This window comes from Tasmannia lanceolata, unplaced genomic scaffold (assembly GCF_043159265.1).
Source record: "Tasmannia lanceolata isolate RefF3 unplaced genomic scaffold, GAP_Taslan_0.1 ptg000018l, whole genome shotgun sequence".
NCBI lineage: Eukaryota > Viridiplantae > Streptophyta > Magnoliopsida > Canellales > Winteraceae > Tasmannia > Tasmannia lanceolata.
Window position 1 is genome coordinate 1,760,569 of NW_027518695.1, and position 15,483 is coordinate 1,776,051.

A 15,483-nucleotide genomic window follows, 5' to 3' on the forward strand; every position below is an offset into this window, starting at 1 on the left:
GATGCTGAAATTTGCACTACCAAGTTTTGATAATAAGACGAACCAAACTTGTCTTTTCTTTTCTTTTCTAATTAGCCTATAGTTGTTTTTGGGAATTTTAATAGCCTTTGACAGTGAAATAAAAGATGAGTTCGTCTTATTATAAAAACCATGATAGTGCAAATATCAGTAGCCTTTTTGGAAACAAGAGGTAATTTGAAAGGAAAATGAAATATAAAAATAAAAAGAGGAAAATGATTGTACGCTCGAGTACCCAATCACAATGGGCCCACTTTGTTAGGATGATCCAAAGCATTCATTTGAAATGCCTTATCATAGATATTGTGTGTACCAAAAAATCAATTCCATAGGATCATCTTAACCCATCCATTTGTGGAGGGCAAAATGGACAGACAACAAATCTGCCTATTTTTGCTATCCACTTTTGGAAGGGTTAGGATGATTCAATTGAACTGATTTTTGATACACACTTATCTATGATAAGGCCTTGCAAATGAATACTTTTTATCACCACAAAAAATGTGGGACTCATGTGATTGGGGCACTCGAGCGTACAATAAGCTTGGTACGCTCGGGTGTACAATCCTTTTCCTCAAATAAAAATTATTAGGATCTTTTCAAATGTTTAACTTCGTACAACATGTGCCACGTGAACATGATCGGAGAGGCTAATCTAAGCAACAAACACATGTTTGACACATTGTCGTTGGCCCCACCTAGATTTGATGATCCTAGCCCTTGCCCTTGATCTAGTTGGGCTAGGATTGTAAAATCCTCTTAACCAAACAGGCCCGTCTAGACGGGAAACAAAAACCGGGGCCTATCTTGAAACATGGCAGTGCCAATATCATTAGCCAAAAAGAAATAGGAATGTAGGCCCAATACAATCCAACGGTTGATGTAGCCAACTATTGTTGCAAATCACACTACAATGAAATGGAATTGAATGGATGATCTGATCTTAGATCTCTGATCAATAAGGGATCGTTAGGGTCCCGCCATAATATCTCAACCATTGATTACATGTGAGGGATGTGGGACCAACACAATCTACGTCAACTCATTGGTGGCAGATCCCGTGCTTTTTTCTCTTCCTCAATAAAAGTAAAGTTCACTACAAGGATATTTTCGTAATTTTACAAAAAACTCCCGCGAGAAAACACAATTTCCCGCCAAAGGCACGCCCCAAACCCTAGCATATAAACTCCCAAACCAGAAACCAAACAACCTAGAGCAAAACCAGAATCCGCCATGAAAGGGCGATCCATGAAGCTTAAGGAAGCTCACAAGAGCAACGGTGTGAGCTCTTTCTGCTCCATTCTATTTGATCTCGAATCTCATCATCGGATCACTTCATCCGCCTCCGATTCTTCTATTTCAATCCACAATCTCCTTGATCCTTCCAAACCCACAAAATTCATTCGCAATCACAAAGAAGGCGTTACGGCCCTCTCTCTTAGCCCTAATTCCACCTGCCTTGCTTCTGGCTCACTCGATCATTCTGTCAAGCTCTATAAATTTCCAGGTCAATGACTTTCTCCTCATCCATCTTTCTCTATTTTCAAGATCACCTGCCTAATCCCTAATTTTTTTTGTTTCTTTGTTCTTATGTGAGGTTTTCTTTCTGGGATTAGGGTTTGTTTAAGAAGAAAGCATTGGACTTTGGTTAGACTTATATTTAGTTAATGATCATTTTTTCTTAGTTGATAATCCCGATTTATTGGATTTTGGTCGACATAGAAATAAGCAACTTATACGGTGACTTGTCTTTATTGAATCAGTCTTTAGATGATGTTCTAAACTATTTTTATTTTTAGATTGGGCAGTAGGCCATTGTAAATTTACATTTTAGTACGGACTGACGATTGGGAATAATGGTGCCAATTTTTAGACAGTGCTGTAAATCATTAAGTGAAGAAATGGGTGTTGTAAATTTCCAATTCAATACAAAAGTTTATGTATTTGTAATTTATCTAATGGGTGGGTGGGTTGGGAAATTGACTTTATAATTAATTATAGTTACAAGCTCCACCCTAATTGCCAGGGCAATCATTGAATAATTGTTACTAAAGGAGTGAGCAGTTGAGTATTTTATTTATTTATTTAGCAGGAAAATGACACTGCACTCCCTTGTTTTTGTAATGCCGCTCTTGTTTTATGATGTCACTCTTTACTTTGTTGAACACTTTTCTGATTGACTGTTTTTTATCTGCCTGCACCAATCCTCGAAACCTCTACCTATAAGATTTAAGAAATGTTCCAAGCCATCATGGCAAAGGAGAGATTTGGTACTTTTCCTATTGACTGTTATTAACCCATTGAGAATCGTGGCAACCTATTGCAGCTAATTAGAAAAGTTGTAAAATAACGAGTAAGCATTATCAAAACATGGAGTGCTAATATCATTTCCTTTTATAGTGATATAATATATTAGGTAAAATGTACTTTAGGGCATGTTCGTCAACCATAAAAAAATATTCCATGGAATATTTGATGGCCCAATTGTGTTAGGAGCTGAGTAGGTAGAGAGACTTGGCGGGAAGGAATGGAGTGAGCGTGGAGAGAATGGTAAATGGTTTACACTTAGGAGTAAATTGTATAAGTACAAATGCCTTCCATATAAAAATGAACAGCAGATGTAATTGACACCAGTGCTCACCTAACACACACCTCAAGTTATCATGGAATGTAGAAAGTTCCAGAATTAGTTTGTAGCAGGTGTAATTTACTTTTCATTTACTTGAAATGGGAAACTCTCCTTCGAGATTTACATGTATTTATTTTGATAGTTCATCCCTATTGTTTTTTGATGTTCTTAATGTTCTGACTAGTAAAATTAGTTTTTTTTTATTTAAAAAAAAAAAAGTTTTTTTCTGCCATGATTATCATATCACGATAGCTCACTACTCATTATGGGCATTTACTTGAAATGGGAAGCTCTCCTTGGAGATTTACATGCATATATTTTGATAGTTCAGACCTATTGTTTTTTTATGTTCTTTTGGATATGACTGCCAAAGTAGCAAAAATGCTAAAGAACGTGTGTATATAGTATATATATGTATATTTAAATTTATTTAGTTTTCTTTACTATACAGGTTGCTATTTACGGTTATGGGGTAGATTTAGCTACTGACCACTAGTGTAGTTGTGAGGTTTTATACTAAAGTGGCTTATTGATGGATTTGAATCTTCTAGGGTCTAGTGGGATTTGGGCTATGGTCTTGCTTAGCCGTAGCTTTTCTTAAGTCTTAAGCAAGAAAAGGAAAAGAAAAGAACTGTGGTATACTGCTTCCTGGTTTTCTTTTTTCTGGTTATTTGGGTTTTAAGTAATTTACATTTCTTCATGTAGTTCTACTTCCTCAAAATTGTAGTGATTATTCAACTGGGTCCCGGATTGATGGGCATCTTAATCATCCCATCTTGAAGTTTTTCTTCCATTTAAGTAAAACAGTTAGGTTGATGTAGTTCATTTCTTCTCAAAACTTCATTTCAAACCTATCTTGAATTGCTGTGCTGCTGGCTTGTTGATTTGGTTATACTATTTTTGATCAGGTGGAGAGTTTCAGAGCAATGTAACCAGGTTCACCTTGCCAATCCGCTCTCTTGCTTTTAACAAATCTGGTAGCTTGTTGGCTGCCGCGGGTGATGATGAGGGCATTAAACTAATTGCCACCATCGATGGTTCAGTCTCGAGGGTACTCAAGGGTCATAAAGGTCCTGTCACTGGCTTGTCTTTTGATCCTACCGCTGAGTACTTGGCATCTGTTGATGGGATTGGGACTGTCATATATTGGGAGCTCTCTTCAGGAAAACCGATACATACCCTTACATCCATATCCCCTGATTGTGGTTCAGACACTTCTGTTTTGAATGTATTGAGTTGGAGCCCTGATGGAGAAACCCTAGCTGTCCCAGGTTTGAAAAATGATGTTGTGATGTACGATAGAGACACAGCTGAGAAGTTGTTTTCGCTTAAAGGTGATCACGGGCGATCTGTCTGTTTCTTGTCTTGGTCACCTAATGGAAAATACATGGCCACTTCTGGTTTAGACAAGCAGGTTTTAATTTGGGATGTTGATCAGAGGCAGGACATCGATAGACAAAAATTTGATGAGAGAATATGTTGTTTGACTTGGAAGCCAAATGGGAATGCCTTGGCCGTTATAGATGTCATGGGTAAGTTTGGTATGTGGGAGTCTGTTGTTCCTTCATACATGAAGTCTCCTACAGATGGTGCTCCTAATCTGCAATCAAGGAACAATAATGGGCTTCTATTGTTTGATGAAGATGATCAAGAGCCCAGTACTTCTGGCAGCTTAAGCGATATTGATGAAGGTAGTCTTGGTGAGTTTGTTCCCGTTAGAAAGAAAAGGCTACGGAAACAGTCTGTATTTGATGATGATTTAGATGAAGATAGTGATGGGAATTTAGGCTTACTTCCGCATATTGAATTGCAAAAGGAACTTCCTAGAAAACTAAAAGAAAAAAAAGATGGGAAAGAACGCTTTGAAACTCTATCGAAGGTTAAAAAACCAATGGTGCAGGAAGCCTTTCAACCGGGTTCTACATCGGTGCAGGCTGGGAAGAGGCACTTTCTTTGCTACAATATGCTTGGAAGTATTACCTCCATCAATAATGATGGACATTCCCATATAGAGGTAATGAGCATCTTTATTGCTTATAGAATACAGACTATAAGTTTTAGTGATTAACTAATGGCATTGGCATGCTCAATTTAAGTTTTCTTTGCTTAAAGTTACTAATGTTCTTTAGTTGGTGTGACCCGTATATTAATTTTCATTTTCGGTGTTGCAATTATCATGAGAGAGCTCAATCTTAAGTAAAAGCTGCTTTTAAACTTCTTGTAACATGGACTTATCATTTTGTGATTTAACTTGGCGTAGGTTGATTTTCATGATACTGGTAGAGGACCTAGGGTTCCTTCTATGACTGACTATTTTGGCTTTACCATGGCTTCACTGAATGAGAGTGGAAGTGTCTTTGCAAATCCTTGTAAGGGTGAGAAAAACCTGAGTACTCTCATGTATCGGCCGTTCAGTAGCTGGGCTAATAACAGTGAGGTTTGCTCATTTGTTTCCTAAAATATTTACATTGTCATTGTGTACAATCATGAGATATACACCCACATGCATATATTATGTGACTGATTATTTCACCCTGACTTTTAATGTTGTGTCATTTTAGTGGTCTATGCGGTTTGAAGCGGAAGAAGTGAAGGTTGTGGCCATTGGTACTGGTTGGGTAGCTGCAGTTACCAGTCTTAATTTTCTTCGGATCTTCACTGAGGGTGGCTTGCAGGTTTGTGACATGAAATTTCATTAGCACTCTATTTCATGTTTGCTAAAATAAATTGACTTGGATTTGAGTGATTAAACTATTAAATATCTGCCTTGGATTGCTGATCTCCTTGTGTTACTTGGTTGCCATGGAAGTACTTTTCTAAGGAATGATATTTTGCTATGGATGGTGCTTTTACTCTAGCCCTTCTGCCAAGATTCTGTCACATAGGAACCCTTGTGTTGATAACAAATATGGGCCTGATGCTGTAGCTGGATAACATAAAGATACATTTCCTTCTATGAATTAAAACCAACAAACAAGGATTGAAACTTCAATCAGTAGCAAGTACTTTTTGAATAGTAATAATGCATTTAAAAGAAAGGTTCAAAAAGGCTGGAGATCGAGGTGGTCAGAGACAAACAGAAACTAGAAAAGAGATATCCAAAGTGATGAAGGTGAAAGGAAATGCAGGCGTTCCAAAACTGCTTTAGAGGTACTCAATCGGGCCAACTGATCAGCTTCACTATTGGCGGATCACAAAACATACTAGAATACGACTGCATGACGGTCGATTCTATCTCAGATTTCATCAGTTGTGTGTGCATCTCCATGGATAGTTAGAGACATGACTCATCCAATCGATGAAATTTTTAGAGTCTCCTCCTACAATGATCCAGGTCAGGTCGACCTCCTCTATGAATGAAATTCTCACTAGAAGTTCTTAGACCTTCATCATCGTTGCTTTTTTACACTCCAAAGGCCTCGAATATGCCCATCTGAAGGTACCGTCATGCCCACGAAGAATACCTCCCACACCGGTTAGTCCAGGATTCCCCAGACTGGAACAATTGAAGTCCATCTTAAGGAAACCTCGAATATGCCCATCTGATGTGATCTACTTGATCGAATATCGTTCTATGTCCTTGTATCTCATTCTTGCCAATTCCTTTGAAATCCGTCAATACACAAGCCCCACCGACTCACCAAGGAGTGAATGTGTTGTTGGAACTTGTGAATGCCCTCGGATCTTCCTCTAAACACACAATTATTCCTCTCTTTCCGAAGGCACCTAATAACCGCCGATAGCAATAGGCTCTAGAGAATGCGTCCTCTCTTCGGCCAAGGGGCAAAGGACCATGCTTCAAAGAGATCGTCAATTTGACTAGGAAGGGTTCAGGCAAATATCAAACAAAAGCTATGATTTGGCAGACACTTTGAATTTATTGCCGACACCCGTGTCCACACATGTCGACACTCCTTTAGACACTTTTAAGTGTACTGCTAGAAGTGACAATAACTTTATATGTATGTATGTGTTTGAGTGTGACACTATTTTTAGATTTTTAGGGGTTGCCATGGTAGATACCTCATATCCTTGTCGAAACTCGGCACACGAATCCGTATCCACAAATCATGATTATATGTACTTTCTATTTTTGGTGTGTCCCCGTTTCTAAATTTTGGGAGTTCTCAGTGTCCGACACTGTGTTTGTGTCGACACGCGACACTCGTGTCCGTGTCCACAAATCATAGAACAAAAGTGAAACAATGATAATCACCTCTGTTAAGTCAAAGGGCACACCTCCGGCTCTACAAGTTGGTCGACGACCAGAATTTTGTTACGACACGCTGTCCAGGTGAATGCACATATTCTAGGAGGCGCAGGGGATCTCCAAGCTTTGAATGCCGGCGATGCGAAAAAAGCCCCACTGGTTCCTAGACCCACAAACTCCTATCCCTAGCATTTTCTTTTTATATAAGTCGACTCAACTGTTTTCAAAAAGTTAAGTCACCCCATCAATCTCCCTTCAAAAGAAGTTCCTGTGAAATTGAACTCTCCCAAGTGACATTGAATTCTTGTCTTAGAAACATATCTTCAAGCAGGCACCTCGGTTTGATGCCACCCAAAACAATGAAATTTTTTTTGGTTTTTTTTTACCATTGTTACTTTTTTTCTTACTAAACATATACGCCCATGTTTATTAGATGTGTTTTAAGGTGTGTACAAGCTAGATCTATCACTTATTTCATTTTACTGTTTTTTTTTTTTTTTGAGTTTTTTATTTATTTTTATAATGTTTTTTCAAATAATTATTGCTACTTGCTAGATATGTCTCGGTCATTCTAAACTCTACTAGATGTTCCACAATGCTGTTTACCCCTTGATGGCTGTGAGAAGCTTGTAAAGCCTCTTTGAAGGCCAATATGTCAAGAAATTCCTTCAAATCTATGGAGGGTTATACTTTTGAATATTGGTCTAGTTGTGACATTTGGAGCACCACATTCAATACAAAAGATAATCCCATTGGGAGTGAGTTCTGATTGCAACTCGTGGGATTGACCTCAAGTTCTCTAGGTTAGAGGCAGTTGCCTAATGAAATTGTAGAGCATCTAGCAAATTTTCATCAAATCTCTTGGAACCCCTCTTAGACCATATAGCAAATTTTCATCAAATCTCTTGTAACCCCTCTTAGACCAGCTAAGCCAATGTTCTTTGGAATTCAGTCTTAGCATTCTAAAAGTTTGTTTCCGTGCCTTTTTTTTTTTTTCAAACTCTATTGTTGCATATTTGAGTAAGTCTTGGACTTTCATTGGCATAGGGTGGTGAGATTTTCATTTGTGAGGATCATCCTATTGCTGATTAGAAGAATCTTTCCATTGCAGTAGAGTTTTTTCTTTTCCTTTCTTGCATGAACAACTCGGTCAGTTGAGCCATACCTCCCTTTCTGTTTTTAGTCAGTTCTATCATTCGTTTAAAAATAAAGAATAGTTATTTTCTTCTAGTTCTTGTTGAAGGTGACCTAACTTGATTCTCATTTTCGAACCCCCTTCACATTTGAAGATTCTGCACCATATAGCCCCTTGCTACTTCAAGTTTAGTTGCAAGGAAATATCGGGAAATTGGGTATCAAGGTGCTAAATTAATGTATTGACAAAAATATATTTATTTATGGGCTGGATGCGAGTGCTTCACTCATTATATCTTTTGTCAAAAATACTCTTATTTAATTTTTTTTTTTATAAAGTCAGATTTGAACTTGATTTGACCATCCAAATCACTACCGAGTGTGACAACAAAGAGACTTCTCGATGTTGACCACCAAATGCATGTCCCATTTCTCTCTTATGTGCAACATTGGTTGCTCAAATTTTGTTTTACATATGGTGAGGATGTGCAACATTGGTTGCTCATATTTTGTTTTACCTATTTTAAATCAAAGTTTCCATGGGTATTTGTTATAACATTTCCTTCTCTATCTATTTATAGAATTTCTCGAGATTGAACTCCAATTTATTAAATCCCGAGATGAAGTTCCCAAAGTGAGGGTATTCCTTTTTTGGCAAACGATATAATGAGCAAAGAGTCCCATTCAATACAGATTGTTGGTGGTGAGTGTTTTGTGAGATATTTGGGCCCAGCAAAGATCCATCTGAGACCTCAAATGCAGAGAGAACTGAGGCTGTTTTTTCAGATATTGCTTCACCAATGCTTGCATGACATTCCTCTCTAGACTTATCCTTTGATTACTTTGTTGTTTTGATGAACTTTTGAGTTTTGTCCAATATTCTAAAAACTTGCCAAGTCAACGTTGAATTGACTGGGTCAACCTGGTTTTGGGCCTACTCAGTCAATAAAAAAACATAAAACTTAGTTATCCCGATGAAACTTGCTGGGTCATTAGAATTAGGTACACTTAAACCCAGTCTGTTATTGACCCACCTAAGCTACTAGGGAGTCCATGTTGAAGGCCAAGTTCTGACATAAACTTAGCTTGAACCAATTTTCTCTGGGGGCTTCTCAAGTATCATGACACAATTGTGATTCAGTTCTGGCAACAACCCACCCAATTCTTAACTATGTGACTGATATTACATCAAAGATCATCTGAAACTGAGCCCTTTGGAAACTTCTAGAGTGATACCACCTTTTGCTTATATTGGCATGTTCATTTGGAAGTAGTCCTATATTCCATTCCTTCCAAATTCCCGGATAACTACTGGAAATTATATCCACCAAAGCAACTTGGTCCGTTCTTTTTATTGCATGTAGGATATACTAAAACTTTCAAAGAGCAACTAAGGAAAAAATTCAAACATGAAAAAATAAAATTCCATGGAATATTTGTTGGGTCCAGTTGAAAGAGAGAGAGAGAGAGAGAGAGCATACCCCCTCCCCCCTTGAAAAAAATGAAGAAAGCAATTTGAAGTAGCATATTTTTTCTCATTGTTTTTAGGGATTTCTCATGCTCTCTCCACTCCTTCTCTCAAGTCTCTGTCCCTCCGTCATCTGCCCCTATCACACAATTGGGCCAACGAATACTCCATGGATTATTTTTTTTGTGGTTGCCAAACATGTCCTATGTGTCCATGTTTTACTTCTTTTTCCTTCTTTTGATTTATTTTCTATGGTATTTTCAGTAGTATATGTGTTCGCGCGCACACATTTTTTGATATTTTGACATTCTTTAACCTAGATGATGTAGGAACGGGAGGGAAAATAGAAGAAGAGGGACAATAGAGAAGAATAATAGGAAGAGTAGAAGAAGAAACCTGTAGAGGGGAGAAGCCAATCAATCTTTATTCATCAAAACTTAAAATCCCTAATATATGTGGCCTATATATAGGCAATGGAAATAAAATTCCATGGAAAATAAAAGCCCTAAACTAAAAACATGGAAAAAAATCCTAGAAACTAAAAACATTGGAAATAAGAATTCTAGAAACTAAATAACATGGAAATAAATCCTAATGGGCCAATATGCCTCTTATTGGGCCTACTATCTGCATCACTAGATCTCTGTGTGTATTTTGTTCATGTCTTTTCATGCCTCTGTTATTTTCTCAATATATTACTATGTTTGAACCATAGTACTGTTGTACATCTGTGCAAGTATGCCTACTGACCTTATGTTGTGTGGTTATGTAGTTAGTACTTTAGTATTTTACATTCTTATGTTGGCCATTTCTTTTGTTGTTCACTAGTTTCTAAATTTTTAATTCAAGTCATGGACAAAAAAAATTGAACCACCACCAGACAGGACAAGCTCGATGGGCTCTGCCAGTACACCAAAAACATTATAAATCACTAACATTATTAAAATATAGATGTTTTTTTAGCAAATTAAAAAAGGGCGGCCCAGTGCACGAGGCTCCCGCCATTGCGGGGTCTGGGGAGGGCTAGATGTACGCAGCCTTACCCCTTGCTTTGCAGAGAGGCTGTTTCTGTGACTCGAACCCGTGACCACCAGGTCACAATGGAGCAACCTTACCATTGCGCCAAGGCTCGCCCTCTGCTGTGTAAAGTGTAAGCTTAGCGTGTCATCAAACTTTGGGTACCTTTAAGCCACATGCCAATACAAATATTTTTATCCCTGATTACCTGCTATTTCCCAAGGATAATTTTCTACAAAACACGATTGAGTCATTTTTAGCCTCATAAATCTGAATTATGATTTTGATTAGTATCACTTATTGATTTATTTCATTCCTGCTTTGATTTACCGCTGTGTTACACTTTGTAGTATTCGCCAGAAGTATCATGTGGTACACTTGTTTTTAGGGTATTTTGCAAAATTCAAAATTTTCCAATGTTAATCCATCACTATTCTATTGATGATAATTAGCTGATCTCTTGTATTCTTTAATGTGGAGAAGTGCTCAGCCATTACTCTCTTATGACAAAAGAAAAATGTCTCTTGGAGAATTGAACAATTGTCTATGTTCTCATCATGTACTCTAGCTTTTCTTTTCGCATCATTTTGTCCATTTGACAAACTGGTTTGTGGTTTCGTGAATGCAAAGCAAGATGATGAGCTCATGCTCTGAATTTGATTTGGAAACACGTAATGGTCTTCAAAGTTCTCTGATTGCTTTGCTTATTTCATAACATACAGTTGGTGATATGCCTATATTTTCATCATGCTCTTAAGTTTTTTTTCCTCGTCATTTTGTTTATTTCTTTACCTGACAGTAGATGGACTGGGTTTGTGGTTTCATGAATTCAAAACAAAATGATGAGCTTACATGCTCTGAATTTGATGTGGAAAATGAATTTTCCAGCATTTTTCATACTGATTTCCTATGCGTTTGGCTCATAATGTTTTTTTGAATGGTAGTTTGGCTCATAATTATAAAATTCCCCCACATAATCGTGGACTCCCCCCTAAAAGTCAACTCTCTTTTACCTTGCCTCTGTCCTTGTCTGAGTCTGCATTTTTCCCTATAGAGTCAATCAAAATTTCTGGGACTCTCCCAAGTTATGATCGTGTTAACCGAGTACATGACCACATGTGTCAAGTCGACTAGGATTTTCTTTGCATTCGCGTTTTGAAACACTAGTTTGTCTAACTCATTTCCCATAGAAATTGTCTTCTAGAAATCCAAAAGTTTCTCCGTTTTCTTGGAAGATTTCATTTCTACTCTACCCTGGATTTTTTCCATAGTTTTCCCCTCTTGATCCAAACAGCCCCTAAAGATATTTTGTATGCATTGATTGTGATGCCTTGCTTATTTCATGAAATGCAACAGAATTTATTCCATACGATTTTAGTTTGCTAAAGATATTTTGTATCCATTGCTTGTGTTCTCTTCAGATTGGCTTCTAAACAGCTTAAATTGTATTTATCTTCATTTTCTATTCTCTCTAAAGATCTCAGAACTGGCTTTTGAATTCCATCAAGTCTTTAAAATCTGGTACATGCTCGTTTTATCATTCGTGCCTTCAGTTATGTCTTTGGAAGTCCTTTAATTGCTATTGGGTCAATACTCTTTTGCTTAAAGGTGCTGTCACATTTTTTTTGTTCATTTGTTACTTAGTTTCTTACTTTTGAAGCATCTCTGAAATTAATCTTGGTGCTGTCGTTTTATTAAACCCTATGTTGCAGAGGTATATTCTCTCTCTTGATGGACCGGTGGTGACTGCAGCCGGCTCAAAGGATCAACTGGCCATTGTCACTCATGCGTCTGACTGCCTTCCTTCAGGAGATCAGGTATCATTTATAATTATTTTTAGGTATCATTTATAATTTTGCTCAGACATTAATCAGGTAAATTGCTGTAAGTTTAAACTTGTCGATATGTTTTAAATGATTGCTTTTATCCTTCTCAACCTGGTCTGAGACTTAATATAGTTGGCTTGCTCATGTATTAACCAGTGCAATTATGATTTGTGACGGTTAAGGGCCTCTTTGGGCGCCACCAAAATTGGCTCTCTTGCACATAAGATTATTTTAATTAGGGATTTGCTAGGGTCCATTGCAAAAGGCATTTCGCAGCTGGTCTGTTGCATGTCAGACCACCCACCTCGTGAATGAAGACAATAGCTTTTGTCTCCATTCACGAGGTGGGTGGTCTAACATGCAACAGACCAGCCGCGAAACGCCTACTGCGATGGATGTTAGCATTTCCCTTTTAATTTAATGTTGTCTGCAAATAGGACATTAAAGACTCTTTAGAAGCCACTACTATAAAATTTCTAAAAATTGTATGATAATTGTTTGTAAGTAATCATGCTTAACATAAAAACCATCTGCATATTAGATTATATGCAAATAATCTTGAGTGGTATCCAAAGAGGTCATAAGTTGATGTGCAAATGTTTTCTAAGGACAAACTGGTTTTTTCAAACTGTGCTTTCTATACTTCATCCTTTTTGATGAATTTGTTCTATGATGGATGAGACCATTTTATTTTTTGGTCTCCAGATGCTAGAATTTAAAGTGCTCAACATTTATAATGGAACTCAGCCCATAAAAGGTCATCTTCCCTTGACTCCTGGTTCAACCCTAACATGGTTAGGGTTTACTGAAGAAGGCCAGCTAAGTTCATATGATTCCAAGGTCTGTGAGCTTCTTATGTCTCCTGTATGGTGGTTGTCACTTGCATCCGTTGTTGTTGAACCTGACTTGGTTTGCATAATATTGTAGGGGGTGCTGAGAGTGTTTACTTACCAATATGGGGGCTGTTGGCTTCCCCTATTCAGGTATTTATGATGAATACCGGATTGAGATTCATACCGTGGATTATTCTATTTGCTTATGCAACCTCATGTTGTAAAGGCATTTAAGCTTTCCATACCTGCTTATGCAGTGCTGGTAAAGAACGGAAATCGGAAGAGGAGAGTTATTGGATTGTGGGGTTGAATGCAACCAAGTTATTTTGTATCGTATGCAAGTCGCCTGATTTGTACCCCCTGGTACTTGCTTACTATGTCTTATTGTCTATCCTTTTCTTGCTTATCTATAGCAGCCAAAGTTTTAAATGTTGGTTTCAGGCGGATTCATGTAAAATTTTGACAAAAATTCCTTTTTTTTATTTTTATTTCCACCTAAAGTTAGGCCATTTCGGTGGAAATCTTTAACATTTCGGTATAAATTTTGTAAATAAAGGTGAAAACCGAAATTTGGTTGAAATTTCAGCCAAAATTTCAGATTTCAGTGAAATTTCCGGGAATCATGTAAAATTCTGATTCAATGTAATTTCAGTTTCGGTCCAATCCGAAACCGAAATATTTCAGCTGAAATTTTCGAGTAAGTTAACAGCTTCATTTTTTTTCAGGTGATGCCCAAGCCAGTTCTTACACTGCTCAGCCTGTCATTTCCCCTTGCATCATCTGATTTAGGAGCAGATGATCTTGAAAATGAATTTATAATGAGCAACCTATATCTCTCGCAGGTTTGTCATATTTCTCCCCCCCCTAAAATTTCATGCCGTGGGTTTTTGCTTTTTATCCTTTCTTAATCCATTATATATTTGAACAACCTTGTAGACTCAGAAGAAAATTGAAGAAATGGCAGCTGTTGGTCTAGACACCACTGCATTAGATGATGAGGCTTTCAACATGGAAGCAACTCTCGACCGATGCATATTAAGGCTTATTGCCAGCTGTTGCAATGGTAAGAGGTTACAATTTTTAAGTCTCTCTAAAGGAATTATGGATCTTTCTGGGTAGTGATAAAAGAGCTCATGCTTGAATGGATGGTTATTTCAGGTGATAAGCTTGTGAGGGCTTCTGAACTTGCTAGACTATTATCATTAGAGAAGTCATTGAAGGGTGCAATAAAGCTTGTTACTGCCTTGAAGCTTCCAATCCTGGCAGAACGGTTCAATGGCATACTAGAGGTAAACCCCACGAAAAATCCGTTAATATATAATATGTATTCAAAAGTTTACTATTACTTGAGATAATGTTGCCCATGAGGTTGTAAATGTTATATAATGTTTTCAAGTTGTTTTGCTTTTTCCTCATGAAAAGTCAGGGTTTTTGGATTACGCGGCCTTGATTTCTATTAGTCACATGATGTCTTGATCCATTTATTTACAGGAAAGATTGTTGAATGAAAGCCTAGGGCCAGTAGCGCATCCAACCGCTAATGCAACCCTCACAAATGGTTTCAAATCGCATGGAAACTTACATGTGGTTGAAAGCACTAGAGGATCAGAAGCATCAAATCCATCATTACCTCCACCTCTATTTTTAAAACAAGAAAAAGCAGATGAGAGGATTAAGATGGGAAAAGAGATGGAATACAGCCAAAATGCTAGTGTGGGGAACACAAAGGAGGGGCCCAACCAAGTACACTTTCATCAGCCAACGAATCCCTTTGCAAAGTCATCCAACAAGCCGGAGAAGTCACAAGATAAACCCAAGATGGCAGAAGAGAAGATAGAATCAAATGGAAATGTGAGTTGCGGGAATGCAAAGCTGTGGGGGAATCAGGTGCAATTTCAGCGACCGGCGAATCCATTTGCAAAGGCATCCAACAACCAGGATAAGTCAACTTTATTGGATTCTATCATGAAGCTGAAGAAGGTCGATGACGAACCAAAAGATAATGGAGGTGCTAAAAAAACAAGGAAATAAATGGTCCAGACTAGAAAATTTGGCCAGAGAAAAAAAAACAGGGAAAGGAAGTGGAGTTTCCTTGTAAGATCTTTAGCAACTTCTGCACTTCCATTGTTTCCTCAAGATATCATTGTCACTGACACCAATCAATTTCTGTGATGATAATGTTGGTTCATGCTATGGATGAGAGCCATGTTTGAGAAACATTTTTTGTGTGTTCATTAAGGAAAAATCTACTGTCTGATGTATGTTACCCAAGTAATGCATGGTTGCATTTCATGTTATGAAATGCCTGTCAAATAAATAAAATTTTCATTTTTCTATGCATGATTCCC

At 37.6% G+C, this 15,483-nt stretch overlaps 1 protein-coding gene and 1 non-coding gene across 2 annotated transcripts; both read left to right on the plus strand.

Moving 5' to 3' along the window:
* The first annotated feature begins 1,197 nt into the window (after positions 1 to 1,197).
* On the plus strand, positions 1,198 to 15,471 carry LOC143849860 (transducin family protein / WD-40 repeat family protein). Its single transcript, XM_077359127.1, has 12 exons — positions 1,198 to 1,525; positions 3,556 to 4,661; positions 4,908 to 5,084; positions 5,209 to 5,322; positions 12,189 to 12,293; positions 13,008 to 13,142; positions 13,230 to 13,285; positions 13,393 to 13,498; positions 13,861 to 13,977; positions 14,072 to 14,198; positions 14,294 to 14,424; positions 14,627 to 15,471. Exons 1-12 carry the CDS (start codon positions 1,252 to 1,254, stop codon positions 15,164 to 15,166), a joined length of 2,988 nt encoding a protein of 995 aa, XP_077215242.1. The 5' UTR covers positions 1,198 to 1,251; the 3' UTR covers positions 15,167 to 15,471.
* On the plus strand, positions 11,105 to 11,176 carry LOC143852079 (small nucleolar RNA R160). The gene has a single exon (XR_013236659.1). It is a non-coding gene; the product is annotated as a small nucleolar RNA R160 (small nucleolar RNA).
* Positions 15,472 to 15,483: the final 12 nt, after the last annotated feature.

What these genes read in the sequence shown, in the direction of transcription:
- LOC143849860 (XM_077359127.1), top strand. Translation starts at nt 1,252, where the DNA reads ATGAAAGGGCGATCCATGAAGCTTAAGGAAGCTCACAAGAGCAACGGT. An exon ending in ATGGACATTCCCATATAGAG is followed by an intron (nt 4,662 to 4,907) that starts GTAATGAGCATC and finishes AACTTGGCGTAG; the next exon opens with GTTGATTTTCATGATACTGG. An exon ending in GCAACCTATATCTCTCGCAG is followed by an intron (nt 13,978 to 14,071) that starts GTTTGTCATATT and finishes ACAACCTTGTAG; the next exon opens with ACTCAGAAGAAAATTGAAGA.